The sequence below is a fragment of the Yarrowia lipolytica genome, chromosome 1E (assembly GCF_001761485.1).
Source record: "Yarrowia lipolytica chromosome 1E, complete sequence".
NCBI classification, from domain to species: Eukaryota; Fungi; Ascomycota; class Dipodascomycetes; order Dipodascales; genus Yarrowia; species Yarrowia lipolytica.
Genome location: NC_090774.1, coordinates 4,173,287 through 4,198,534, shown reverse-complemented (window position 1 = coordinate 4,198,534; position 25,248 = coordinate 4,173,287). Strand labels below are relative to the sequence as shown.

The 25,248-nt window shown below is 47.9% G+C and overlaps 4 protein-coding genes and 1 pseudogene across 4 annotated transcripts; 2 read left to right on the top strand and 3 right to left on the bottom strand.

Annotated features, from left to right (window-relative positions):
• Positions 1-9,181: 9,181 nt before the first annotated feature.
• YALI1_E41893g (uncharacterized protein) lies at positions 9,182-10,555 on the top strand (the record flags this gene model as incomplete). The annotated part of the gene is made up of 1 exon (XM_504803.2): positions 9,182-10,555. One exon carries the CDS (start codon positions 9,182-9,184, stop codon positions 10,553-10,555), a length of 1,374 nt encoding a protein of 457 aa, XP_504803.2.
• A 1,249-nt stretch (positions 10,556-11,804) lies between these two features.
• YALI1_E41850g (uncharacterized protein) lies at positions 11,805-13,469 on the bottom strand (the record flags this gene model as incomplete). The annotated part of the gene is made up of 1 exon (XM_504802.1): positions 11,805-13,469. One exon carries the CDS (start codon positions 13,467-13,469, stop codon positions 11,805-11,807), a length of 1,665 nt encoding a protein of 554 aa, XP_504802.1.
• Positions 13,470-17,428: 3,959 nt separating this feature from the next.
• Positions 17,429-23,065, bottom strand: YALI1_E41754g (uncharacterized protein; the record flags this gene model as incomplete). The annotated part of the gene is made up of 2 exons (XM_504800.3): positions 17,429-22,684; positions 22,859-23,065. 2 exons carry the CDS (start codon positions 23,063-23,065, stop codon positions 17,429-17,431), a joined length of 5,463 nt encoding a protein of 1,820 aa, XP_504800.3.
• A 1,077-nt stretch (positions 23,066-24,142) lies between these two features.
• On the bottom strand, positions 24,143-24,775 carry YALI1_E41737g (uncharacterized protein; the record flags this gene model as incomplete). Its single annotated transcript, XM_068283197.1, has 1 exon — positions 24,143-24,775. One exon carries the CDS (start codon positions 24,773-24,775, stop codon positions 24,143-24,145), a length of 633 nt encoding a protein of 210 aa, XP_068139298.1.
• A 42-nt stretch (positions 24,776-24,817) lies between these two features.
• YALI1_E41734g (Misc non-coding) lies at positions 24,818-25,073 on the top strand (annotated as a pseudogene).
• Positions 25,074-25,248: the final 175 nt, after the last annotated feature.

The window sequence follows — 25,248 nt, the reverse complement described above, 5'->3', positions numbered from 1 at the left end:
GCGATAGTATTCATATCCATCCTACCCCCTAATTCATCACTTCTAGCATGGTTCTGACTGAGAGCGTTCAGCCATAATCCAGCGGATGGTAGCTTCGCTGCATTGCCTGATCAGACAGCAGCAAACACCATGTGAACTAGGAGTGGGAGTAAATCCATGGTAGGCGACTTTAGTATTGGACTTTAGTATTGAGCTGATTCCTGAGCAGATGTACCGCGTCAACGTCCATATGCCGAAGCAGTATGTGAGTTACCATCCGAGCGGATGTCTATATCAGAGCACAATTGATAGGAGATAACCCCGTAAATTCAAGCACGTGTGTATCAGAGAACACTTGATAGGGAATAATGAAAACGCATACTCACCCGACTGGCATGTGAATGGAAAGATCATAGACATCCCCATCTCTCTTGTAGGCATTCGAATCTCCACAGACTATTTCAATGTCAGTGTATAATCACAACTCCTGGTGTTTCCTCATCGATCAAGTTCATCATCTCTTCCCTCTCATCTTACTCCATCTCCATTTCAAGCCATGCATGTACCCCTTACCGTCTGTCGAGCTCAAGAACGCATAAACGATCCATTTGCTATTAATAGAACAGGGTTAGGGTATCCCTGAGACCAGAATCATTCCATTAAACCCCAATACTATCCATCTGTCATTCTACTGCTCTATTCTGTTGCTATACTCACTCTTCTACCATGGATTAGACTTTCATATCTCTCCTTATACGATCGTATAGCAAGACAATGGAGTAAAGCGATTTGAACCAGATTGGCAACTTTTCGCGGTCATGGACGTAAAGGGGGACCAATCAAAGGCCTTATATTGTTTCTCACATGATTTTCCAAGTCTTGTCTTGATATGGACTTCATTGCCGTGTCAAAGTTAATGCGCCATTACTTCTGCTATAAGGAACCTCCCCCTCTAAAAGATCAACTATCAACCCATATATATTGTTGAAGACAGTGAGCCTTATTCCTTCCCTACAGACAAATAACAACTGCCGTTAGATATTCTTACTTAGGAACTGAAATGCTGACTAAACACACTACTTTGACATTTTTACCACATCCTACTCTAGACACTTTGACAATTTTAGCACTGCAGCCACAACTTTAACCCGCATTATCCATGCACGCCACGTTTTTCACCTCCAACTTCTCTCCATTTATCTCTTTTTCCCTCATTTATCTCTTATCCATCTCTCTCATCCCTCTCTCTCACCCAGCCCCCGCAACCTCGCCAGGGAAAACTTGGCGAAAAAACAACAAAAACATTACTAAGCTCTTCTCTTCTCGAGACCACCCATCAAGGGTGCCAATGGCCAGCACTCCAACCCTGGTAGGCCTTGGCCCACCTGAGCTGGGTCTCTGACCCTCCCCCATGGACTCCCTACCACCTTGTGTCGTCAAGACAAGATGGTCCCACCACTTGGCAGGATCCCCACTCAGACTAATCTTAGTGAGATAGAGATGATCATACTGCGGTACAACCACCCCCATTCTTACTACCATTAGTCCGTCCCCTCGAGGTCGCGCGAGACAATCCCTTGTCAGAGAATCGTCAGGGCAACGTTCTCCCCATTCGGAAGTTGGGGAAGAGTCCTTCCGGTCCAATTCAGGATTCACCAAGGCTCTCCCCATTCGGAAGTTCGAGACGAGTTACAGTCCTCCGCTCATGACACTCCCCATTCATTTATACGTCGGGCACGGATCTCCATCGCGGCTCCCTCAAAGTCTCGGTCCGAGGCATGGTCTTCCATCAGCTGGTTCTCAGGAAAATCACCTGGCTATCTACAGTCGGCTACCTGTAGACCGTCGCTATGCTTATTCAGGCAGTCAACGAGTTACCCACGTGGTAGCCCCTGTGAATAGCACTTGTATCACCTGACAACCCAGAACACCTCGGTCTATACGCTGTCCTCGTCGAGTGTCTGTTAGACTTTGAAGCTTTTTCACCACTGCCGCTGTTCTGCTTTACCATTTTCTAGTACCATCTGTACAGTGATATTCGAGGTGACAACCTTTGGGATGATGGAACTTCTCCATATAATGTTTTAGGCACCTGTTTTAAGGGATCGTGGCAGGATAGAACACATACGTGTACAAGTCATGGCCGTGTGCCATGGATCTGGTTGCCGTTCTTCGACCATGGTAGTGCCCTGGATTCTCCCGTCCTTCTGCAGGTAGGCGCCATTACATTAGTGGGCTGTTACTTGGGATTTTGTGAGACTAACATGAATGAATGATTATATAAAATGCACCAGCTAAATTCTTTACATATATCGAGTGCAATACATGTGATGCTTCTAGGACAATGTACAGTGTAAACAGGGTAAATGGACATCTGATAATGGAATGGAAGCAATCCCTTGTTTGATATAGCAGTATAAATCATCAGACACATCAGTAAAGGTGGTAGAGTGGTTGTATTTCAGAGAGAACGGTTTAATATCCATCCCGGGGTCAGTATACCGCTCCATTATCTTTTCGCATCTTTCCCAATACTTCTCAGAATGCGAGGTGGTATGAAAATGAATCATATCACAATTAAATCAACTTAGACGTCAATCGCCAGTTCAAAAGTCTCACGAGCCTTCTGTGCTGATTCTCCAGCGCTCTATTCCCTAGCAACGCCTTCACCATTAATCATCTCAACTCCTCATCAATATTGACTGAGGAAACACGATAGGGACAAGATATTAATCGTGGTATTCAATAATACAACAGCCGAGGCCTTTTGACTTTGAATTGGCAGTGGAAGTAAGACTTTTGAATTGGTTCAAGATCCATATCTCAAGTCACACCTCCATTACTTCAACATGAGAAACGGTAAAGTGATCTTATCGTATGAATTTAGCTCAGCCCTGAAACTGTAAAGTGAATAAAACACCTTCCAAGACCTCAGAGCAAGGCTTTGACTACAATTAAAATGGTCTAGACACCATGGTAGGCATGGTATAACACTGTCAACAAGTTTCACACCCCACGACCAGGTCTATGCTCTATACACTCCTTCTTTCAAGCCGTCACATTTCAACTTTTTATCGAGAAAAGTTATTTACGACAGATCACAGCATGAAGAGATACATTCAGTCATGAAAACATAATAGACGCTTTGGGTTACCATTCAGACTTGTCCCGAGCTCCTGGAACTGTCCTTTGACCCCCCTCGCTCATTTTTCTTGACTCTGGTTGGTCAGGAAGCAGTATATCTGGCTTGAAGGGCTGCCCAGCTTGGAAGAACTCTTCCTGCTCATGACACAACAGAGAAGGGGACTTCAGCTTTATTTCAGCAACTGTCTTGTCAAAGCATTCAAATGACTGACAATGAACTGCAGGACTCAGTTTAGACACCTTGGAATGTTGGACATTGACACTTTTACGAAAGTAAGCGAAAGGCTTGAGTTTCTACTATATAGCGAATGCATATATCGGCTTTTGCTATTCTCTGACGGCTCATGTACATTTTGCAATAGAAATTGGCTTCCTACTCATCTCTATGGAACTTATCCCCTTTGATCTTGTGGACAGCGGGCTTGTCAGATGCTCACACATCCTTCTTGTCTTTTTACACTATGGGACATATGTGACGGCTTGCTCTTAGGCAATTCACATGAAGGTAGAATATCTATCCTCCTCCGCAGTGAGCCATCCGGTCCAAGCTGACCCAGCAACTACTGTAGCTCAACTGCTTCTTGTTCTCGCCCAGCACCAACCACTTCGTTCAGCCGTTTCTCTCGGTGACAGTGCTGAGCGGAACTCCGACGGGTCGCCGACACCATAGACGCCACCTCGTCCGATAAGACCTGCTGATCTTCATTGCTCTTTAGTCACCGAAAATAACATTTGTCATAGCTCGTCGAGTCTTCTACAGCGAGGTTAGACAGTACAATCCAGAGGCTTTATGCCGCCATGATTGATGATAGGGTCTTCTGGAAGGATATGCCTCGGTAAAATCTGGCAGGAGGTTGCCTGAGCCCATATATGTTAGAATTCTCATGTGTTGAGGCAATAAGCAAGGATGTTTGGCGAGGATATCTGGCATACACGATCCACTGGGGCGAGAGCAAGCCAGACGCAAACAAAATACCGTCAGGTGCTAAAACTTACAATGACGTTTGACATGTTTCAGCTCCACCAGACATCTGTCAACCTGACGTATGGGGATCGACTACTGACGCGCGATGAATAATGGTTTAAAGTTGGGCCTTCCCATCGCACCCGTCGACGCTTTTCATGACTCATTCTGCCCTGTGTATACGAGGCGGCCCACAGTATCACTTGATTCTCGGGAATCTGGCGGTAGGTGTCTTAGGCCATTGGATGATTGCAATGAATCGAGCTTCGTTTACTGTGGCATGATGGTCAATGCTACTTATTTAGACACCGTGGAACAGATCGGGAAGGTGCAGCAGTAATCGAGGCAGAGTGAACCTGCCTTGTATGAGTACATATCTAGAGTCAAGTCTGGACGACCTGGTGATCCGGAAATGTCAGATTCTTGATAAACAAGGACTTGGACAGGCGCAATATCACCGCAATAGCCTCCACCAGAGATTGCCGAGGATGGCGGACTCACCAATGAACATCGAGAATGTATTGATCTCACAGCGAGAATATGAAGTAATGGGAGTACAAAGGCTTTTCTAAAGGCTCTGTGCGAATTTTAAGGGGTTATTAATCGATAACATCCTTTTCCTGTTGACATCCTGGTGTAATGGGTCACAGTCAGAATGTTGAACGGTTCCTGGTTGGTGACTGTGGGGTTGGTACTTCATGATGAACAGATTGTAGTGAACCCATCCGATTGTTAAAATAAAGCACTTCTACTTGTATACTAACCGAATAGATCGAGGGCTGCGACTCGTGTACATTAATTCCTCCACCGGTCCCCCACCTCCATTCAACCAAGCTGTTAGGAGGTGCAGATAATAAAGGGGATGCTTTCAACGACCTTGCTTCAATATAAGATTATAACAGATATCAAGACATTCTCAGGCGTGCTCTAGTGGTTCTCAAGATGGTCGTAAGAGCGTATTCCATATGGCATGAAGAGTTCAACTGACTCTACTTCGTGGTTTACGGGGGCTTCATCAATGTATAAGTCGAAGAATTGGTGTTGAAGCACAGAGTAGTCAACCCATGTACCTTCTGGATTGCAACGTCATCTACAATATAATCAGTAGTTTTTAGAAGTCACGTATAACTTTGATGATTACTTATTTGCCTGACTAGGAACAGGTATAGCTCATAATGGGCCATAAAATAGTTTCTACGATCTAAGATATGGGATTACGACAAGTGACAGCACCAGATGTACCTGCGGAAAAGAGAGGTGCTGATGGCAAGCCTACGAAGTCCGTCAGGCTACTTGTAGAACTACTCTTCACCGTCCATGTCGGAGCCAGGAGAGAAGTCATCAGTCGATTCGGGGGACTCGGATCTACCGTGAATTTCAGAGGGACCGACAAAACCTGTGGAGTCGGAGCTGACAGCTGAGACTGCACCGACCGTGATCGCGAGACCAAGACTATTCGAAGTGGGCGTATTCTTCAACGAAAGGTATATCTTTGTCTATCGCCACCTCCATCTGTTCATAACGGTAGCTGTTTCATGACCTCTTTCTAGGAGTCTTTCGTACCACCTGGCACAATATGATTAGCGATATTGTGCCGTCTTGCTTGGGGAGCGCCACAGGGGTCTTCTAAGGGGGATATATGAACATGAGGCCAATGGTGTCGTGCTCGAAGCCCATAAGAGCATTCCCATAGCACAGGAAGTCTTCCGTGGGATCAGTCTGCTCACCTGTTCTCTGCCAAAGGGAGTCACGGATATTTGTCGAGGCTAAGTTTCCTCAACGTTACTAATACTTGGCCTCTCCGCTGTGTACGTGCAACTGTGTACTGGCTATAACACCATTCTCCAACTCCAACAAGGTGAATAATCACGAGATCAAGGCGGTTCAGCAATGGTTCTCTACAAAAAATAGCTTCTACAACTACAAATACTGTTCAACTCTCTACAACTCAAATATTCGGGGGGACTCTTTGGTCCATGATTTATTAACCCAAGAGGTTCGGATTTTCACCTACTCCTCTCAAAACTAGATAAACAGGTTCGGTCAGTTACGTCCTCTGGCTAAGAGGTTCACCGCCTATTCCTTGAATAGTGTGACTTGGCTCGTGCTCAGGCTCTCATTGCTCTTTGGACTTATTGGCAACTGGCTGGCCTCGGCTCTATGGCCCTGGCTCCTTCGGCTCTGTCTGTGCTCTGGCGTTTGGCGCTTATTGCATCTGTGGACTCACTGGCTCTTGCTCAGGCGAAATGGCTCTTATTGCTCTCTGGACTTAGTGGCATTGACGTTGCTCTCACGGCGTTTGGCACTTATTGCCTTGAAGGGCTTACTGGCTCTTTGCTCGTGGCATGGGTTCTGGCTCTGGCATTTCAGCGCTGGCTCTGACCTGTGTGGCTCTTGCTCTTTGGACTTATGGCTCACACTCAGGCATCTGTGGCTCTGGCTATCGCTCTGACTCTGTGGTATCTGGCGTATCAGCTCTGGCTCATGTCGCACTGGCTCTGGCTTATAGCTCTGGCTCTGGCTTGCTCTTTTGACCATGTATGGCGTCTGTCCAGATCTTTGCTCTACAACTGGCAGCTCTGGCATTTCAGCTTGGCTCTTCAGATTCTAGGCGGCTTCTCATACAGGAATTTCACCCTATGAGACTTCACAAAGGAGTTTCACCCTGTGAGTAAACAGGAATTTCACCTGTGGGAAAGGAGTCTCGAAAGGAGTTTCACCCTTGATAATCTCTGTCGGTGGCTCTGCAGATGTTTCACTGTCTGGCTCTTTGCTCTGGCGGCTGCACATGTGGTCCTCAAGAACTCACAAGACACGGAGTAGGCTCAGGCATTTCAGCCGGCCAAACTCGCTCTTGGCTCATGGCATTTTCAGCTCATGGCGGTCAACCGGACGCACAGTCACGGACTTACTGACACTTGGCGCAGGCGGTCGTACTCGCCTCTGTGTTGAACTCGCCGAGAACCAAATCTCAGCTCAAACGCCCAATCAGAAGCTGTCGCACATTCTCAGGCTCATACATCTTTTTCAATGCGTCATAGCGAGAGTCTCTTGACCGAAAAGGGCTCATGCGGTAAACGCGTCATTGCCCAAACAACTCAACGGACATGACTAGCGAAGCGGTCCTCGTTGTATGAGACAGGTCTGCTTATCAGCTCTGCATCTCAGCAGGCTATAAAAGGCACCTTCCATCTCCAGAATGACTCAGAGTGAACTGGTCTGATTCTGATTGAAAAAGAGGGACGTAGAGGGGGTTTATATATTCCTTGCCGAGGCTGTTTAGGTTCGAAGAGGTTGGTCAGTGGCGAAAAAATGTGCATCGTTGATGCATGCAATATGCCGACCATTCTTTAGGGTGCAGGAGGAAGAAGTCGTCAGAATCAGATGGAAAGCTCCAGAATGTGATGGTAGAGATATTTTGAAACAAATGCTGCAATGATGGCATACTTTAGTGGTAAAATTATGATTTCATTCTTCTAAACAGTCCCATGTCAGTTTCCCTGCTACTTCGTAGACCCCAAAGATGCCATCCCCCCTTACATATCATAAAACCTTTAATTATGCACCAGCCCTCCTGGGCAAGAAAAATTGACAGAGAAGAATAGCGGAGAATATTCCATGATACCGAAGCCACCTAAATCTTGATTTCGGAAGATACATGTTCCGACTGGAAGGATGTGGCAACATCTGTGCAACAAACTGTCTTCTTAGCTCCCAGATAGCCGTCTTTTTCCCTTGGGGTATTCAGAATGCATGCATGATGAGGAGGCTGGAACGGATGACCTATATGTGAACTTGTGCAACAGGATAATGGAAAAACGCCGATTGATTCAAGTGTGGGAGCCCCCTTATCAAACCGTCATGTACCCTTAGCTTCTCCCTGATCTAAATAGAAGTCATGACTCTGAGCTTTACAACTCGGTCAGCGACTCTGGCTTCAAGAACTCCTGTTACTAATGTTAACCCCGAGTCACAGTCGATGGGGGATACGTTCACAACCATCTTTGGCATAGATAGGAACCCCAAAACAAGCTTCTTGTAGCCCCACGGTACCTACGAGTACACATACTGTAAGAACGAGTACATATCCTTCCATATGAGTTTCAATGCACGCAGATATCACAGTGAGATGTTTCTCCTTCGAGAAATAGTTTTACTTTCCACTACTGTATCGATGGTTGGTTAATACACCTCTTATACTACAGTACATGCTGTAAACTACGATTACGACCAGTACTATCCATTCTGTTTGTAGCATTGTTCACCAGCTCTCTCTTATTGTATATAATTGCTGTTTAAATGCTTCCATTTTGTACTTGATACTATAAAGTACACTGTACAGTATGTACCGTAGTTCGAAGCAGCAGCCATTTCGACTGAGGTTTTGAGGAGAAGACCTGCAGATGTAGTCTTGTGCAGTAGCTACAAGTAGCTTTCTACATCGTACAGGTTTGGGTCCCAACAGCTACAAACTCTCATGTGTGCCGCTCGTCTTATACGGCTTGTTTCGGCCAACGTTGTCCTAAAATTTCCCGATCTTCCGTGGCTGGCGGCTTCACCGGGGCGCATATCTTGTCTCACATCGAATGCTTATCTCCATTAGAACCAATCAAAGGTCCCAACCTAACCATGACCTCCCAAAAGGAAATGAACACTAAGTAGGCCAAGCTTTTTCAAGGTTAACTTCGACCTCCACACGACGCAAGTGACGCCTCTTGGCGACATCTTTTATGTAATTAAATGACAAGGACTCACATTGGGGGACAAGCGAGCACTCGGCTCCAGGTGATTATCATACCTTGAAAGTAATATTTATTGCACTTTTATGGAGCAGTTCCGATAGCCGCTACGAACGCACCCACTTCTACCTTGGTTTACCTCCGAACTCTTCTCGACCAATGAGGGTGAATGTAAATAACCCCCAAGTAATAAGATTCAATAACCAAAACTCTCCGAACCCAGATCGTAATGACGAGATCCACAGATAGTTCTTGAAACACGTGGTACGTGACTCGCGAAATTGCCGTCCCTTCAGCATGTATATAAACTCCACAGTGTCCGGTTTCCGGAGTTCAAGCAACAACTACACTCGCTATGCTCTTTGCACCTATCACCCTCCTGGCCATTGTCGCTGGTGTGTCTGCCCAGACCACCGCCCATAACGACTTCAGCGCCTACGATGAGATTGTTTCCAAGGCCACCCGAACACCCAAGTTCTCCACCATCAATCCTGCTGCCACTGATATCGCCAAGGCTGCCGAGACTGCCGCTGTCAACTCCTTCAAGGACAAGCCTCTCGTTAAGGGTAAGGCCTTTGATAAGTTCTACCAGGTGTGGCTCGAGAACACTGACAAGTGGAAGGCTCGGGACGAGCCCGGTCTCGTTGAGCTCCAGAAGCAGGGTATCACTCTGACCAACTACTGGGGTCTCACTCACCCCTCTGAGCCCAACTATGTTGGTGTTGTCGGTGGTGACTACTTTGGTATCTTTGATGATGCCTTCCTCCGAATCCCTGAGAATGTGTCCACTGTTGTCGATCTGCTCGACTCCAAGAACATCTCTTGGGCCGAGTACCAAGAACACCAGCCCCATGCCGGCTTCGAGGGTTTCAATTACTCTCGACAGTCCGATTACGCCAACGATTACGTCCGAAAGCACAACCCTCTCATTATCTACGACTCCGTTGTGTCCAACCCTCACAACCTCGGTTACATCAAGAACTACACTGAGTTCAACAAGGACCTAAAGAACAAGGATCTTCCCCAATGGGCCTTCTTCACCCCCAACATGACCAACGATGGTCACGATACCGATATTTCTGTTTCGGGTCGGTACGTTACCAACTGGGTCAAGCCTCTGCTCAACAACACCGAGTTCGCCAAGGACAGTCTCATCATCATCACGTTCGATGAGAACGAGACCTACAAGGACCAGAACTCGGTCCTCGCTATTCTTCTTGGTGGTGCCGTCCCCGACCATCTGCGAGGTACCACTGACGATACATTCTACGACCACTACTCCAACCTCGCCACCGTCGAGGCCAATTGGGAGCTCCCCCATCTTGGACGTGGCGATGTTAATGCCAACGTCTTCAAGTTTGTCGCCGATGAGCTCAACATCAAGAACCGAAACATTTCCACTGAGGGTTTGTACCATAACGCCTCTCAGCCTGGTTACTTTATGGACGACACCGTCCCTATCCCGGTCCCTGACCTGACTGCCGTTGGTATTTCCGGTAACAAGATTCTGCCCAAGATCGCCGAGATCTGGGGCAAGGCTGCTGAGAAGAACTCTACTGTCGCCTACCCTAACTCCACTGCGTCCGCTACTTCCGGCGCTGGCGTCGCTAACCCTGACCTCAACCACACCTCTCCCAGCGTTGTTCCCTCCAAGAACACCAATGGAGCCACCCTCATTACTCTTTCTGGAGCTGCTCTTGTTGGTGCCATCGGTGCTCTTCTTCTCTAACCTGTCTGACACGAGTCAACTCTTTTGTATCTAATAAAAGTTTTTAATTTTACAGTGATGTGTCCTACGACGATTATAATACGACTTCTCGTACCATACACAGGTACTGTTGGCTTTTTTTCTTGAATAATGTATTGAACTGTAGAAAAATTACTTGTACTATCAACCACACCCAAGGGTGGGGGCAACTCAGAGTAGAAGTTTAAATCCCACGTTTACAAAGCACGTGTGGATAACGCACGATTACGAGCTTTTGCGACCCCTGCACGACGTATATATGTTCCGACCCCTCTACTCTAAATCGATTACGATAGAGTTACTGTGCTTATACTGTAGGTTGAAGAAGCGGTGTCTGGTTGTTTCAGGGTGGCGTTGTTGGACCCGCCTCTGTGGCATCACAGCAACACAGGACTAGCGCAGAGAGTAAATTCGGTGTACAGTGCATTCCAGCGCTATATTGAGTGTGCGAGATGAGGTCCCAGTCGTTATGCGTGTCGTGAGCTAAGTCTTGTGCGTTTAGACCCAGAGTCGATGAGTCTTTGCCCTTGCTTCCAAAAGTGGGGTGTGTTGGAACGAATTAGGACAACTGGTAATGCTGCGGCTGACACAGGCTAGCAAAACGAAAGAGGTATCAAGAAGCGAGTTGTATCGTTTGCGTAATTAACACCTATTGCACTCGTACGCGAAAGAAACTGCGGATCCGCCAGGCGCGTTCTTGGAGGTTACCATTTGTCATGGTCGCTCAAGAGTAGAATTCCAACGTGCTGTAGCGACATGATAGACAATTTTGTGGCCATTGAGTGTGCAGTAAGATACATTCAATGTGTCGGCGTTCTGTTTCGAAGCAAGAGTTGTACGTTCCGATAGCAATAGGGTGCACGTGTCGACGAGTCGGCTACATCATAGCGTCTTCGACAAGGTCTTGCTAGTCATAGCATAGGCAAAGCCATAATGAGATGAGCAATTGTGAAGCATAATGATTCAGAGATCATTCGATGATGGTTGCATGATAGAACGTTCGTGTGTTTGGTGGTGCGTTCGTGACATGGTGAATCTGTCGCGCTCGTGCCCACGTGGTGTGTTGTCACGCCATGCATCTAACACGCAATATCTAAACCTTGATTGATAGCTAAACCCGGGGCCCATCATAAATCCAGAATATTATACGGGTGGCTCCAAAAGTTGACAAACACCAGTAGCAATGTGATATCTTCCCGTTCAAGTCTCAGCTTCTTTTCTTTTACATCTATTAAATACTACACTTTTGCTCAATGATGTCCATCTTTCGGTCGCTTTCTGACGCCTCGCTTGGGTCTGTAGTTTCGGCCAGCTCCGAATTATACAGCACAATTCCGTTCAGCCTGGCGTCCTTACGCTCTTGCTTCTTGTAAAACCATAGCATGACAAAAACCAGACAAATCAGGGTGAAGGATAAGGCAGCAGTGAAGCAATAACCTTTTAGGTATCGCGGTGACTCCACGGTCTTGAAGACCACAACTGATGTCCAGGTGGAGAATGTCTGGGCCATTGTGTTGACTAGCAATAAAATGATGGCTCGTTCCTGAGCATTATGTCGGCAAATGTCATTGATCCAAGAGTACAAAGAGGCAGACATACTGATGGAAAAATAGGAAGTGCACCAGGCAAACCATTTTGCAGATTCCGGAACGTTCCAGATGGCTAGAATAATGGCCCCTATGATCACCCATATCTCTGCGAACACAATACCCATCCATCTGTTACCATAGTCTGCAATGGTCACCACGATGGCTACCCAAGCGAACCCCAAAGCAGGTGATATCGTTGACATGTTGTTGACCCCAGCCGAAGTGTACCGATTCAATGACTTTAACCATAGAATGAATGCCCCACTGGAGGGGATCTGGCATGAACACCAGAAGGCAACATCAGCAAGCATTGGAATCCATAGTTTCCATGAGGTGAGAATATTTTTCCAGAGTTGCCTATCAAACAATTTCAATTGGTGGTTGTCGTTGGGACCCCTCTTTAGGCGCTCTCTGGCGATAACTACCTCTTCTTCGGTGATGAAAATCGAACTGCATCTGTATGGTGTTCCAGGGAGAATCCAAACGCCCAGAATTCCAACGGGTAGTGTAATAATGCCATCCAGAATGAACATCCATTGCCAACCCTTGTGACCCAAGTACCCGTCGAGATGAGTGATAGAAGCTGCGGCAAGTAACCCCGATGTGATTGTACCTAGGAACTGAGCGCAGTAAACGAAGCCAGCTCTTCGATTGATTTCCCGAGGTTTCAGCCAAGACCCAAGCATGTAGTGCATCAGAGGGTACCATGAAGCCTCAAAAACCCCTACAAAGAATCTCAGAGCTTTGACTCCTGCGGGGTTCTTAGCTTCGAAGAGTAAGAGGGTCATCACACCCCAGCCTGATACCATGATTGGCAAGATGTAGTTTTTGGGAAACTTGGGAATGATGTAAATGAATGGAAGCTGGAAAATGATCGCTCCTGCAGAATACAGAGCCTGGGTGGTCACGAGATCGTTTCCTTCGAGTCCTATATCTTCCTTCAAGCCAGAAACATAGGCGTTATTGATGTTGGCTTGGTCTAACTTCATAATCCAATAAATGAGAAAGCAATACAAAGTCAGGATGATATCCAACTTCATTATGAGTCGTTTTTCAGCCGGTGTGTCGTCTGGATCAAACCAACCAAATCGCGTGAGTGGTTTGGAAGAGGTCAGTCTTGGTAGCCTGTACTCGTACTCGTCGAAAAAGGACCATCTTGACCTGTTGGCTTCATCTCGGTACTCCAGACCTTGGTCCTTCTCCTCTTCTCGGTACTTGGGGTACTTCTCGAGCACCTGCTGGTATACCTCTGGGGAAGGCTCTTTGACCAGAGGCAGGATGTTGATTTTGCGGAGAACGTCGAACATTTGAGAGAATCATTGGAAGCGAAAAGGAGCTTGTATAAGTTCCAATGTCCCCGTGGACTTAGTCTACATTAATATGACTTCACCACAGCCACAATGGTATTTTGATTGCTAGATAGCAGCCACAATGGAGATAATGGAGATCGCAAAGATTGACTTTTAGGGTGTCTAAAGATACACAGTACGTGCCAATACTTTCAAAAGATGGAGATTCTGATGCCACCAAAATGTCACATTTGATGTATCAATTGAACTCCCCAATATGACAGACACGAATCATTTAGAGCTGTAGACTAGAATTACGTGAGGATGGGGAGCGGGTGTCGTACAGGGTGGATAAGCTTGGAACTTCCACTTTAGGACACTTGCGGTGACCGCTCGGAGATACCTTGAGACTTCGCAAACATCAAGAGCGTCTCAAATTTGAAAACAACCCACTTGCCTGTAGGTTCAATTGGGCGTCGGATATACACTGGAACTACTCGTATAGTACGAGTAGAGCAGTAGGTTAAGACCAAGTCAAGCCGCAGTAGAGATAGTGGAGTTTCGGGAAAGCTGGAAGGCTAAGAGACGGAAGAGGTGTCAGAGGGGTATAACACTGTTGAAATACATATATGTAGACATTGTGTGTCTGTGTCTTACTTCTGAACCAGAACGATTCGCGTTCCTGAATCTCGAATAATCATCGCATCTATATCTGTGTGTGGCTGAACCTAAACTGTGACACAGTCCAGCCACAGATCTCCTCAAGATTGAAGATAACCATGAAGTTTTAATATACTCGGTCCTTATTCATCTACAAGTAGCTGATCCTTGGATCCCGGTTCCATGCTAACCTTCATATGCGTTCTGTGGAACAGCAAGCGCCTCGTACCAAACCGTGTTGCCCTTTGGCGTGATAGCAGGGAACACCAAGGGGCTTTGAGAGCATAGGACCCTTTGCAATGACGCGTCACTCTTCTAGAAGATTCAGTTTAGACCCTCCCGATGCTTTGGAGGCTAAGCACGCAGTGTCAATGGTGACATATTTGCTATTTGTTACAGCTTCACACCACGGTAACACTCTGTCTTCCAAGACTCACTTTCGGTAGCTACGTATTGCTTGCTCATATCGCCTTAGAATTTGACCTGCCTACAAGTAGTATGGATGCTCTGTCTGTACAACAAGATGTGTTACCACGTATGGATACCACAGGTCACTTTCACACCCTCTACAAGTAACATTATGAAAGACGGCAAAGATAAGTACACGCGCAACCAGAGGTTGCAGGTGACTATGAACTCGGCAAACTTGTTGACGAGTTGGACGGAGAAACAGTGACTGGTATGAACAAGAAGGTGGATTCCCTGATATACGGGCTCAACAACAACATTTCTGATGCATATGAGCTACAGGATCAGGAGCTATTCATCGACTTGGGAAATATTGATGAGGGGTCACAGCGCTGAGTAATTCTGTAATAATGCTGTATTTAATATATCACTTAGATGATAATACTGTGGTGCTCGATTGCGGTGGCCAGTAGCGTGCTGCGCCGATTTATGGCGTCCACCGCCATTTATGCGGGTATCATGTTGTGACGACTTGGGAATCACATCGGGTATTAACTATGACTCAGTACGGTCAGTGACTCGTAGATCCTAGTCACTCAGTAGCGCGACGTATGTTGCAACTCGTCATACAGCACTGTCAAAAGTATACTCACTCATGCCTTGCGACGTTGGCTTCTGGGGCGTGCGTTGCTGGTGTCTGTTAGGATAGTGTGGGGGCATTCGGTGTTGCGCGGTCGTGTTGGCATGCTGTCACTAGCATCGCGCGTTCGGAGCTCCTTTTTAGTGAGAATGTTGCGAGGTTGAATCTGTGCAGGTAGTTCGAATGTCGTTCACATACTTACAGTACTGTACTGTACTGGTCTGATCGCTGTGTGGTGCACTGCAACTGGTAGCGACGTCGTTGCTGTCGCGGGAAAACAAACACTAGTGTGTCTTCCTGGCGGTTGTGCTGTGTTAGAGGTGAGTGATACTCACAGTCGTGTCAGACTTGCAGACGGAAGTGGGTAGACAGGACAGGACAGTCAGCGGCGGTGGTGTTGGGGGAGTGACACGCTGTAACCGACAAACCTTGTGTACGGGAAAAAAAACAAGTACAAGCTGCGGTTGCTAGTCAAATTGGGCGCGAGTATGAAGAGAAGACACTCGTCCTCTTCTCCTCCCAAAACCCCAAGTGGACCCTCATTAGAACTGAGTCCGTGTGGGACAAGCAAGTGACTACAAGTAGAAACCTGTGTTGCAAGCGACTCGAGATCGTCATTCATCGACCTTAACAATCGGCGGTTCGGTGGCCCACACGCCGGCCTGTAAGGCATCGTACTGCGTTCTCACCTAAGAGAGCTTTCATGCGATCCGGGACTTCAGGTAGCTCAGGAAAGGACCAGGTTTCAGACCCTTTGGATTCAGGGAAGGAGCAGCCTGAGTAACGGTTCGCGATGTCGAGGGAGTCTTGGTCGGGAGCACCGACACAGAGCTGAGCAATGCGCCTGGTAAACGTGGTGTTCTCTAGAGTGTTGATGTCTGGGCTGCGCAGTGTGGTGCGCGAACAGTTACGCGCACAGGCCGCGTGTTGCGTGTTTCCCCCGGGGGCCATGCGTCCGCCCTGATATCATTGATGGGCGTGACGCGTTAGGTGTGTCTGATGTGTGGCGTGCCTGATGACGTCATTAAGCATGTAACTCGTCGCGTTTTGTCGAAATTTTGCATTGCCGAGAGGGAAATCTGTGATTGAGTGCTTTTACAAGCACGTCACTGTACTTGTACGAGTATAGTACGTACTTGGTCTCGAACAACTCCTTTCGCTAATGCTCTTCATTGTGTAAGGTCATCCTCCCACGGAGTGCAGAATTTTCGATGTTTATATGAAACCTTATCCCAATTACCTTAATCTTGCATCTGGAACATGAACATATGACAGTCATTTTGGTCATACAAGTACTTGTATACTTGTACTTGTACTTATAAATGTCAACGACAAAAACAACATGATGGAAAACCCAAAACAACAAGACCAGCAACCATACAAGTAATTGTACTGCGCTGAGCTCTCCCGGTGCAAGAGAAACACCACATCAACCCATTTAACCACGAGCCCAGAGATCTGGACATTAATGTCACTGTCGTCAACCACCCTGAGAAACCTGGCCGGCCTGCATTCGCGAGACACAACATCTCTGCATAAGAGCTGCAGATTCACCCACACCTCCCTTTCCGAGGCGGGGGGGCTGTCGCTTCATGCTTTCAACCTCGATTCTTCAGACGTGTCATACGATTGCGACTTGTTAGTAGCATCTCATGAGCTGCATCATTAGCAAACTTTTCCGACACGCTGAGTGGGGCCTATGCACTACCCCTCTTCCTTAGCCACACCTCATGATTTCTCGGAACGACTTCCTACAGTGGTCTCTTCGAATGGAATCGTGCTCTTTGGTTTCAAAAGGCGGTCGGAGGTGATAAGGGGCCGTATTGTGTCTGGACCACTGGTTGCGATGGTGCCCTTGACTGTGATGGAGTCTGGTTTTGTATGGAAGAAATCCTCTAGCTCTATCTATAGGGTGATACGTCAGGATTTTCACAAATCCTACCGAGGACGATGTAACCACGATCAGCAACGTCGTTCAAGCTCAATCTTCTCGAGGAAGTTGACCAGAAAGTTTGTTTAAGGAAGAAGAGATTCGAGGCCCAGAGCTTTTGCCGCTGACTAAAATTTGTCATTTCTGTCCCGTTGTGCAGACATGGGTGCAGAGGAGCGATTGTAGAAAGACGTGACAATTGCCATCAAAGGAGATATGCCAGACCGAGATACCAGTGGGAAGTGATACCCTAGAGCAGACTATATACTTGTAGTTGTACTACATACTGTATTGTAACTAAAAACTACAAGCACGATAAAATACATAGATTAATAATACTTAAACAACTGGCTCAATAACAGCCACACAATCCCCAGTATCCACCATATCTCCGTTGATGTTGTACAACTTGACAACCTTTCCTGCCGTCGGAGTGTTGATGATCATCTCGGTCTTCATGGCCTCCACCACAAGGATAGCCTGACCCTTGTCAACGGTATCCCCAACAGCAACCAAACTTTTCCAGAACCGACCAGTGACCTCCGAGAAGACCTGGACGGCTGACGCAGACAGCGGGGTCTCTTCCTTGGGGGCTACAGCCTTACCATAGGACAGATCCTCGTTGGCGACCTTGATCAGGTTGGTAAATTCGTCCAGACCCTCGGCCTGAGAAGCCATGTGGGCATCGATGGACTCGGAGTTGTCCTTAAGCCACGCAGAGTAAACGCCGAAGTCAAAGACCGATTGTTCTATCTCCACAGCGTATCGACCATTCTCCACCTCGGTGGTGATGTTGTCGAGCTCCTCCTCATTAACGGGGTAGTACTCGATCTGGTCAAAGGGAGACATTAACCACGGTCGTTCCTGACCAAGAGACAGCTTGTCCCAGATGGGGATGGTTCGACCAACCAGCTGGTAACCACCAGGGGAGTCCATGGTGTAAATAGCCATGTACATGCCTCCAATACCGACAGTACCGTTGGCAGTGTAGGTCCGAGAGGGATTGTACTTGGTTCCAAGCAGTCTGTGTCGGGGATCAAGAGGCACAGTGCAAGGAGCACCGAGGAACACATCTCCAAGACCCAGGACCAAGTATCGGGCAGTGTAGAGAATGTCTCTGACCTGGGATCTGTCGGAGAATTTGTTGACGCGTTGAATGAAGTCGACGTTGTTGGGCAGCCACGGAGCCTTTGACCGAATGGTCTCCCGATATCGCTTGACTGCCTCGAGGGTCTTGGAATCCTCAAAACACATGGGAAGTCGGATGATTCGAGAGGGCACCTGCCAGGTCTCGACAATCTGGAGTCGTTTCTCAAAATCAACCAGGGCTTTCATGAGAGTGGATCGAGAGGCAGAAGCATGGAACTCGATCAGAACGGAACGAACCCCTCGAGACATTTCGACAATGCCCTTTATGGACTGCTGAACCTCCTCGATGAGTCGGTGGATTCGGTATGATATGTTAATGTCCATGCTGTTGTCGCCGTACTCAACCAAAATGTACCGGTCTCCAGCTTGTCGATAGACGACACGGGGAGTGGACGTTGAGGCAGGAAGAGTGTATATGACGGGGTTCTCATAGTCCTCAAGGGCAAGGAGAGCATCAACAGACTCATACGAAGAACCACACAGGTTGGTGATGGTTCTGTCCTGTGCCTTTTTAAGCTGTCGAGCAGAGTCGATGGACATGGGTACAAACTGCACAGTGTCTCCCGGCTTCACCTGGCCAATCTTCCACAGCTCAGCCTCCGCAACAACAGCAGCACAAACAAAACCACCAAGAGAAGGACCGTCGCATGTCAGAATGACAGGCTCGTCACCAGTGAAGTTAACAGCCCCCAGAGAGTAGACGTAGTCATGCTGGTTGGAGGGATGCAAACCGGCCTCTCCACCGTCCTTTCGAGCCCACTCCGGCTTAGGGCCAATCAATCGAACACCAAATCGGTTGGAGTTGTAGTGAATCTTCCACTTGGAATCGAAGAAGGTATCCATCCAACCCTGGGCAAAGAAGTCGGGCGAACCGTGAGGGCCACAGGTAACACCAACAGTCCAGGAGTTTCCGTATTGGGGGATCATATCAGCTGATGCAGGAGCAGGCTCGGAAATGGGAGCAGGAATGGAACAAGAAGGGAGCTCAGGATCATTCATGAAGATGACGTCGCCAAACTTGAGAGTCCGACCGTTGAAGCCTCCAAGGTTACCGAAAGCAAAGGTGGATCGAGAGCCAAGGTACTCGGGGATGGATAAGCCTTTTCGAATGGCAATGTACAGTCGACATCCAGAGGTTAGACGACCAGTAGCCAGAGTCTGTCCAGCTTTGACATTCACTGGCTTCCAAAACTCGATAGGATTGCCGTTCAGGGTGGCCTCAGCAGATCCACCGGTGACGGCAATGACGGTGTCGCTGTGGAACAGAATAGAGGGACCTACAAGAGTAGCCTCAATGGCAGGAGCCTTAGGGTTGTTACCAACAATCTGGTTGGCCACTCGGAAGGCGTATGTGTCCATAGGCCCAGAAGGGGGAACACCAATGTGCCACAACTTGGTTCGGCCAGGATAGTCCTGAACTGTTGTATAGGAGCCGGGCGCAGTAATCTCAATGGCGTTGGGATGGTAATTGTAGGAATCCAACACTTGGGTGGAGACTTTAGCCTCGGCAAACATCTCAGATCCGACAATGGACTTGAGGTAATCGAGGTTGGTAGTCACCCCGGCAACCACAGTCTCTTCCAGAGCTTTCTGAAGCTTCTGCAGAGCGTCAGCTCGGTCAGTACCATAAACAATAATTTTGGCAAGCGTAGGATCGTACTCGGCTGAGACCTTAGTTCCACGGGAGACCCAGGTGTCGACTCGAGCGTCAGTAGGAAACTGCACGTCCGTGAGCTGGCCCGGAGACGGCACAAAATCCTTGATGGGGTTCTCGGCGTAGAGACGAGCCTCGATAGAAGCACCCTTGGGGGTCTTAGCACATTGCGCTTCAAAGTCGGGAGCCTTACCAGCACCAATAAGAATCATCCACTCGACAAGATCCAGACCAGTGACGTACTCGGTGATGGGATGTTCGACCTGCAGACGAGCGTTGACTTCTAGGAAGTAGAACTCGTTTCGCTTCTCGTCGAAAATGAACTCCACAGTGCCTGCCCCTCGATAGTTAAGATTCTTGGCCAGCATCTCGGAGGCATTCATCATCCGCGTTCGAGTCTCGGCAGGGAAGTTAGGGGCGGGAGTCTCCTCAATTACCTTTTGGTTTCGTCGCTGAAGAGAACAGTCTCTCTCACCAATAGCGATGGCATTACCCTTACCATCACCGAGAATCTGAACTTCCACGTGTCGAGCTTTCTCTACAAATCGCTCCATAAAGACACCATCGTCTCCAAAGAAAGACTTACCCTGGTGCTTAACGGTATCGAACGCCCGCTTGAGATCTTCGGGCTTGTCGACCTTCTGCAAACCAATACCACCTCCACCAGCGGTGCTTTTGATCATCAGGGGGTACTCGAGCTTCTTGGCAGCCTCTTCAGCCTCGGCAACCGTCTCGATCAGACCAGTGCCGGGAACAAGAGGCACGTCAGAGGCGAGGGCAATCTCTCGAGCAGAGTGCTTGAGACCAAGCTTTCGGATGGAGTCACCAGTGGGACCAACGAAGACAATGCCAGCCTCCTCACAAGCGTCAGAGAAGTCGGCATTCTCAGACAGGAAACCGTAGCCAGGAAGAATGGCTTCAGCGCCTGTCTGCTTGCAAGCAGCAATGATCTTGGGGATGGATAAATAGGTCTCGGCAGCAGTGGTACCCTCTAGAGAAACGGAGTCATCAGCATCAAGGACGTGCTGAGCAAATCTGTCGGGCTCGGAGAAGACCGCAATAGCTCTAATTCCCATCTTTCGCAGAGTCTTGATGAGTCGGACAGCAATCTCACCTCGGTTGGCCACCAGGACCGTCTCAAAGGGCTTAGACTCCGATTTCAGCTTAATTTCAGCCTTGAATGCTCTCCAGCCTCCAAATTTGGTAATGTCCTCGGCGTCGTCATATCCTTGCTGCTCGCAAATGAATCCCTTGACCCACTTGCCGTCGGCAAGCTCAATGGTTCCAATACCAAGAGGATGAGGGATCATGGAGACGAACTCACCAAAGGTTTGGTAAGGAACATCCCAAACCTCAACCTCAATAGCCTCGCCTCGAAGAGTAGTGTCGGAAGGTAGCACTCGTCGAAGACCTGGCTTGGAAGGAACGGTGTTGGCCAACGCGTAAAGTCGGTAGTTTTTAGCGGTCTGGGTTCGTCGGGCAAGAGTCGCCTCGACCTTTTGAAGCTGCCAGTTGAGAGGCATGCCAGTCATATGGGCTCCTACCACAGCCAGGGGAATGGTTCGAGGCATATTGTCAACAATGGAGGAGGCCAGAGCATCACCCTTCTTAGCAGTGAACTGATCCTTGGGTAAGGCACCCAGGGGTCGAGAAGTAGATAGGAACTTCTGAGCCATGTCCAGCAGAGCATGGTCGTTGAACTTTTGTGAGATGAGTGTGATTCCAAATGGAAGGCCGTCCTTTCGGAAACCAGCAGGAATTGCCAGTGCGGAGAGATCAGCAAGGTTGACAAAGTTGGTGTAAGTACCCTGATTGGCGTTGACAGTGACAGGCTCCTTGGCCACAGAATCCATGGTGGGGAATAGAGGACAGGTAGGCACAAACAGACCATCAATTGAAGAGAAGATCTCCTCAATCTTCCGCACAATGGCCCGTCGCTTGTATTCGTAAGAAAAGGCGTCTGCAGCAGTGAACGTCTCTGCATGTTTGATAATGCCGTACACAGTCTCGTTCATATCTTCCTTTCGGTTCTGCATAAAATCCTTGAGGGTAGCATATCGCTCAGCTACCCAAGGACCTTCGTAGAGGCACTTGGCGAGATCAAACAAAGGATTAAAGTCAATCTTGACCACCTTGACGCCCTGTTGTCGCAGATGCTCGACGGCATTGTCGAACATCTCAGGATTGAGCTCATCACCAAACCACAAAGGGTTCTCAGGGACAGCAAAGACAGGGGCGGGGCCAAAGGACTTGAGAGGTCGATGGGGTAAACTTCGCGAGTAGAAGTCATCCTTATCGTAGTGGGCGGTAATGTTGAACACCAGCTGGGCATCAGATAGCACCAGAGAGAAGATTGAGAGGCAGTCGATGGTCTTGCAGGCAGGCACCGCACCCTTCATGGAAACGATGCCAGCGGAGGGCTTCAGACCAATCAAATTGTTGAGAGAGGCAGGAACTCGACCTGATCCTGCGGTGTCACTTCCGAGCGAGAAGGGAACAAGGCCTCGGGCGACAACTGAAGCGGAACCAGAAGAAGAGCCACCAGACACGTGCTTGTCGGAGAAGGTGTTGGGGGTCTTTCCGTAGGGAGATCGGGTTCCAACCAGACCCGTAGCGAATTGATCCAGGTTGGTTTTGCCGACAACAATGCCTCCAGCTTCCTTGATGAGACGGACGGTGGTGGCGTCTTCCTTGGCAACGTAGAGGTAGGCGGGGCAGGCAACTGTTGTTGGAAAGTCTGCCACGTCAATGCTGTCCTTGACAGCGAAAGGGACTCCGTAGAGTGGTAGGGACTGTGTTAGCGCCTTAATCTAAGCAGTTGCGATGGCATTAGGTCAACCCAATGATTTGGAGCTGCTGTGACCACTCCAGCATGGTGGGAAAGATCCTTCGATCAAATCAAGAGATCATTGCTGAATTTTGCTGAGAATAAAGTCGAATGCTATTTTTGTATATCTCATACTCACCTCTGGGTCCTTTTTCATCAGTTGAAGCTCCTTCCATTGCTTGTTGATAAGTTCTGTTGAGGCAAGAGTGATCCACGCGGGATCTCCACGCTTATAGTCCTTGAAGGTGGCCACAAGGTCCAACAATCGATGTCGGCCCTCCTCGTAAGACGAGTTGGTCTGTGCCTCCTTCCATTCAGGAATAGTCCAGCCGATTGATGTGCTCATTGTGATGTTGACTAAATCTTTCTGACCACTGGAAGGGGGTCATGCTACTCTATATACTCGTGTCCCCGCTGATTCCATGAATAATGACAGAGTTTGCCGTCAGGGGCCGGAAGCACCGGTATCTCACGAGTCACGTATCGAATCCCGAGATAACGTGTGTGTAGGTAAGGAAAATCTTTGTCTAAGCTATCTCCTTGGCCTGGGAAGATAACCCTCCCACCAATTATCCACAGGTTAGACCGGAGCTTGTTTGCCCCGCAGTATTTTGTGTCAGTTTGACCGTCTAATAGGAATGTCTGAGCCAGCTAAGATAATTTTCCGCTAAATAATGACACTCCAGTGCACCCGAGGACCCAAGGACCCCACTATCAGTTGAACCCCCTCGATTATTACCTCTTAAAGACCGTTTTTATTGGGTCTGGACATCAGAGGTCTTCCTTCATAGCCCCGTTACACCTGTCACACCTGTCACGCCTATCACACCTATCACACCTATCGGCTTATCTCTACGTACTATCTTCGAGCTTATCTCCATGGTCAACTAACCTTGGCGGGCGGCTAAATGTTACTAGGCCCCTATATCAATGGCTCTGACTTGGATTTCTTATATATCTATCCGTCTATTCCATCTGATTTTCCTCCACCCACGATACTTTGCAAGTATCCGACTCGTATCAGAATAACCTTATTCAGCTTCTACAAACGGAAGGCACCGAAAGGGTGAGCAAGAGAGTGACAATTGGCTGAAAAGATGAAAAAAGTGACGCGAAAAGGGGCCTTCTCTTTACGCGTGTTGGTTTTATGTCAAAGACCTGACTATGGGACGGAACATGAGCTGCACGTTTCAGTTTATAGGGTAGATCCTTATCAGTCAGCTTATGCATGATGTAACAAAGATTCACAGGTTAGCACTCCCTCTTTGGGAACCTATGATAACCTCAACCCACTGTGGGAAACAGTGATAGTGGCACAGAACCAGGTGTCGACGAGCACGAAAACACGTTGTACAAGGCCTTTCCGCGTCGATACAATCCGGGAAAAATACCATCTTCTGGTCTCCCCAATGATGCAGCTGCATTACAGGTACAGTATGTATTGTCCTCGGCTTCTATTTCTTTGTATGTATGCGCTCAACTTAATACGTGGAGGAGCACGCAAATAAAGTTCTCGAGACTCCAATAGTGTGACATACCACCCATACTTTACTGTAGATATGTAATATACCACCCGTGAAAGCCAGCCACGATACAACCATTGACGCAATGGCAACAAGCGGTCCAGACACAATACGGATTCCCATAACCACAGATAACCATGTGGGATACAACGAGCTGGATCCTGTTTGGGAAGAGGTTTCACGAAATTATGGGTATCACTAGGACGCAGGATGTGGACATGTTTCTGCAAGCCGGAGATCTCTTCCACATCAACAAGCCCAGCAGAAAGTCCCTGTACCCGGAGATCAGTTACGGAGAACGACCCTGTGGGCTGAAATTTCTCAGTGACCCTTCGTTGGCTCTGAATCAGAACTCGTTCAACCACCAGAACTACGTGGTCTATATGAATTAAAGTTTTACCAGTAACCGAGGCAACGCGGTGGCGAGGACATACAATGGTTGATTTGTCGAGCTCTAGCAATTTTGAACCGGCGATACACATAATTTGTTCGTGTCCTTGATAGGGGTTATTGAAGCTATTGAATGAATACATAGCCTTTACATTTGCTGTAAACCGAGATGTGAGCCATGTAGCTGTTGAAGGTAATACCCGGTAGGGTAATACCTGGATAATTCCTCACATAATGATGAGATGTCACCACATAGTAATGAGAGGAATCAGCTGGGTCGTAGACGAGATGTCCATCTTGTAGATAGTTTTGTCCACTGATCTAGAATCTCTTTTCTGGTGAATGAGGCAAGCACACACACCGAAGGGTGTGTGCTACCTATCGGAACGCCGTGTCCCTATTTTTTTTTTTTTCTTTGCATATACATTCTTTTAATTATAACTTTGCCGTGAAAGAATTAACCTTGAAATGAATGTACGCTTACACGAATATGATGGGTTTCTCTACATGAAGCTATTGAGAAGTCCCCAACTAATTTCTAAAGTTAGTTGGTAATGCCAACTAAATACTGAACTGTATGTTGGTCCACATAGCTTCTAGAAGTGGGTTGTAAGTT